This window comes from Terrapene carolina, unplaced genomic scaffold (assembly GCF_002925995.2).
Source record: "Terrapene carolina triunguis isolate 2854851 unplaced genomic scaffold, T_m_triunguis-2.0 Scaffold46988, whole genome shotgun sequence".
In the NCBI taxonomy this organism is placed as follows: domain Eukaryota; kingdom Metazoa; phylum Chordata; order Testudines; family Emydidae; genus Terrapene; species Terrapene triunguis.
Window position 1 is genome coordinate 1 of NW_020711339.1, and position 4,368 is coordinate 4,368.

General features: G+C 55.1%; 1 protein-coding gene across 1 annotated transcript; it reads right to left on the bottom strand.

The window, feature by feature from the left end:
• Positions 1–84: 84 nt before the first annotated feature.
• Positions 85–3,935, bottom strand: LOC115271557 (proline-rich transmembrane protein 1-like; the record flags this gene model as incomplete). The annotated part of the gene is made up of 2 exons (XM_029914393.1): positions 3,788–3,935; positions 85–509 (listed from the first exon to the last, which is right to left on the bottom strand). Coding segments are annotated over exons 1-2 (573 nt in total), but the record flags the coding sequence as incomplete, so codon positions are not given.
• Positions 3,936–4,368: the final 433 nt, after the last annotated feature.

Here is a 4,368-nt window from a genome sequence, read left to right on the forward strand (position 1 = left end):
CCAGGGAGGCCCCGCCCCCGGCAGCAGGGGAAGCCCCATCCCAGGGAAGCCCCGCCCCCTCCCCCCCGGGACTGCCCCACTCACCGTGCCTACAGGGTACACGGGGACGTAGGCGGTGCAGGGCTGCAGCTGCACAGGGTAGCCAGGGTGCATGTACCCCCCGATGGGCAGGGTCCCCATGGGCGGGTGCGTCTGGACCATGTACCCCTGGGGGGGGGCGTTGAACTGGGTCTCCTGCATGTAGGGGTCGGGGGGCAGGCGCGGCAGGGTGGCTGAGTGGTGGTGGGGGGGCCGGGGCAGGGTGGCCGAGGTGGGGGGCGGCCGGGGCAGGGTGGCAGCCCCCCCGAGGCGGGGCAGGGTGGCGGTACCAGAGTGGGGGGGCAGGTGCGGGGGGTCACTGTAGCCGGGGATGAGGGGGGCATTGTTTGGGGCGTCGGGTGGGGGAGGGGGCGGCTGCAGTGGGGCATTGTAGGGAGGGGGGGAGGTGTGGGGGCCAGAGTCCGGTAAGCCTGGGAAAGAAAGGGGGTAAGGTTAGAGACCCCCTTATATACACAGCGCCCCCTATATACGTACACAGACAGTGCCCCCTATATGTATGGCCCCCCTATACACACACAGAGTGCCCTCTATATACATGGCACCCCTATATACACACACAGGGTGCCCCCTATATACATACACAGATGGCACCCCCTATGCACAGCACCCCTCTATACACACACAGACAGTGCCCCCTATATGCACGGCCCCCCTCTATACACACACAGACAGCACCCACTATGCACAGCACCCCTATATACACACACACAGAGTGCCCCCTCGTCCTGGGGGGCTCCGGGGGCACCCACCCTAGAATGGGGGGCGCCGGTTCCCGGGGGTTCTCTCTCGTGAGCACCGATCCGGCGCCGCTCTCGTTTTTTAGGTCACCTTCCTCGTTCACTCAATCTATTTATAGAGGGAGACAGAGGAGACACAGAGCCCGGGGGGCGGGGGAGCAAACAGCGAGAGATGGTGAGAACCAGGATGTGTGTGGGGGGGAGATGGATGGATGGATGACCCCCCCCGCCCACACACACACACAAAGCTCTGCTGGTGCCCCTCAATCACACCCCACAGCCCCGGGCTCCCCCACGGCCCCTCCCCCCAGCCCGGCTCGGGGGTGTCATGGGTGGGGGTACAAATCGCTGGGCCGGGGCTATGGCGGAAGGCTGGAGTGGGCCGACACGGAGGGGGAGCGGCGTTAGGGGTTACGTCTACACAACAAAAATCAGCAAGGCTCGGAGCCCGGGTCTGGCTTGTGCTACAATGCTGCAAACGGCCGTGTAGGTGTTTGGGGCTGGGAGACCCCCCCGCCAAGCCCCTAAGGTTTCCAAGCCGCAGCCCGAATGTCTACACAGCGCTTTGAATGCTTGTGGGGCAGCATTTCACAACGCTGAAAGCCCTGATGAGCCAAATCAGCGGGCAGGAAGAATTTCATCAGAAAAACGTTAATGTTCATTAGGAATAGTTTGCTAGAGGCCCAAACCCACAATTGGGAAAGGAGGCCAAACTGGTTAAAAAATACAACCTGGCTTAGAGGGGAAGTGTAGGCAGCTATATAAAATAAAACATAACAAATGGAAACGAGGGGAAGCTGATAGTAATGAATATGAATCAGAAACTAGGAATTGTAGAAAATTGATAAGGGAAGCAAAAGGACACAAGGCAAAATCTTTGGCAGCAGAGTTAAGGACAATAAGGAGTATTTGAAATATATTAGCTATACAAAGAATCCTGATAATGCTATTACTAGATGGAAATGGGAGAATTATCGATAATAGTGCAGATGAGGCAGACGGGTTAAATAAATATTTCTGTTCTCTATTTGGCAAAAAAAAGCCAGATGATGTAGTAGTCTCAGATGATCATGGTGAAGAATCACTTTCTATTCCACTAGTATTCAGGACAATGTTAAACAGCAGCTACTAAAGTCAGAAATTTTTAAATCAGTAGGTCTAGATACCTTTCTTCCGAGAAGTTTAAAGGAGCTGGCTGAGGAGATCGCTGGATCGTTAATGTTGATATCCAACATCTCTTGGGCCAATCAGGAAGTTCCAGAAGATTCAAAGAATGCTAATGTTGTGCCAATATTTAAAAAGGGTCAATGGGGTGACCTGAGTAATTAAAGACCCGTCACCTGACACTGATCCCAGGCAAGAGAATGAAACGTAGGATATGGGCACTCCATTAATAAAGCATTAAACTAGCGTAATATATTTAATGCCAATGCGCAGGGGTTTATGGGAAATAGATCTTCTCAAACTAACTTGATATCTTTTTGTGATGAGGTTATAAATCTGGTTGATAAAAATAATAGCTCATCTTGGAAGGATCCTATTTCTACTGGTGATTTCACCACACACACAAACTGATGAAAAGAGATTTCTACTGATCATAAACACAATGTGCAGACAGCCAAAGAAAGGAAAAAACGCAGCTTGAGAACTGAATCGAGTTTGCTTTAAGAACATTGACGTTGGCTATTCGGGCATGCTGTTGGCGATTTCGGTTTGAATGGTTATAAATCATAGAATCAGAGACCTTGGCCTGTCCTCAGAGGTTAAGGAGAACAATTTACCTCCCTCCTCCTTGTAACAAAGCTTGAACTTTCTGAATCGTAACGTTAAATAACTCCTGTCTGACTGCCCTGATCATTACCTGCAACTGCGAACATGTAAATCGATAAACATTACACAATGCGTCACACCCATCATTTTGCGCAACTGTCAATATTTCAATTGATGAAAATATTTAAAAAATTAAAAACCAACGTGGATATTATCAAAAAGCAAAACTCGCCTTCTGCCCAGCCTACTCCTAGTGCTGATGTACGACACTCGGCCTTCCGTGAGGCGTCCGCCGCGGTACCGCACGACATTGTACAGAGTCAACCCGGATGACACCGGGGCCAGCCATTCTCGGGGGAAGAAAGAGAAAGGCCCTGGCTGAATTCAATGAAGACAGGGCACAGCTGTGGCTTTGACAAGGTATCCCCAGAGGTACTACAGCATCTTGGGAAGACACCAGCCAGCACTGCTTGGCCATCTTCATGTCACTCAGCGTGCGGGACAGCCACGAGGTGGCGGAAAGCCAAGGTGAAGAGACCACCGTTGTCAGCAGTATCACAGACTCCCACAGAGCCTCCCGCCCAGGGCCGAAGAGCGTTGGCGTGGCGCTCCGGCTGATTTCCGCCCAAAGCGAAGCACCACTGACCAGTGCTGGCCCTCGCTATGTGCGCTGAGAATGGATTTCCAGAGAAGACGAAAACTGGGCTCTTTTTGTGACCTGACAGCAGCCGGTGACACCGGTCGGCTGACAAGATAGCACAGGTTCTTCCTCGCAGGTGGGTTGTCATCGTGGCAACCGAGCTGCTGCTCCAAGGTCGATGTTTCCAGGTGGCTCTGGGCCACCACAAAGTGCCTGGAGATTCCAGCAAACCAGACTCTCCCAAGGCTGGCACCACGTCTAACGCATCCACCACGGACCTGCTGAACACCGTCTCCAGCTGGCTCGTGGGCCCCAAGGGGCCGTGACTTGCAAAGGCTGAGGAGGGCCTGAAGAGTCATTGGGCTGCCCTCCGTGATTGGTGCGAGAAATAGGCCACTGCTCCAGGATAGGAGACGCGCCCGCCACCGAGTGTAGCAGGACTCCTACCGGGATGGTGCTGCACACCCCCAGCAGCAGCTCACCGGGGTGGACAGGCTGGGAGGGAGCCCCAGCCACTCCTGGGAACTCCCACACCAAGGACCTGGCTTTGGGCTCTGGCGCCAGCAGCACACGGTCAGGTGGGGCGCGATTCGCTGGGCCAAGGCCGCCCGTGCCTGCGGCATCCAGGACAGCCCACTGTGCATCCGGACGAGGCGCTTCACGCTGGACCCGGCAGACTCAGAACCCATTGCGGGGCTCAAGACCATTTTGCATTCCCGCCCCCCCCCCCCATAACTTTGCCTTGCCCAAGCGTCATCGTTAGCTAGCTAGATACCCACAAACAGGGACTCCCCGCCGAGCCCAGGGTGTCCAGCGGGTCCCTCATGGATCCATTCTTGGCCCTCCGCAAATTCATATTTTTCTCAACGACTTGGGAGAAAACATCAAACCGTGACAGATAAAACGCGCCAACGACACAAACCCCGGAGAGCGGGACCAGCGAAGAGGCAGGGCCTGGATCCCGAGGGTCCGGTGGGGCGCAGGGGATCTGGGCCAGAGCCAACAATCTGCGTGTCAATCCGGCTCCGTGTGAACGTCTCCATCGAGGAGCAGAGCGTGGCAGCCGCAGGGCCAGGCTGGGGGCTGCAGGGCCGCCGACCCAGGCTGTGGGCGATGGTGGAG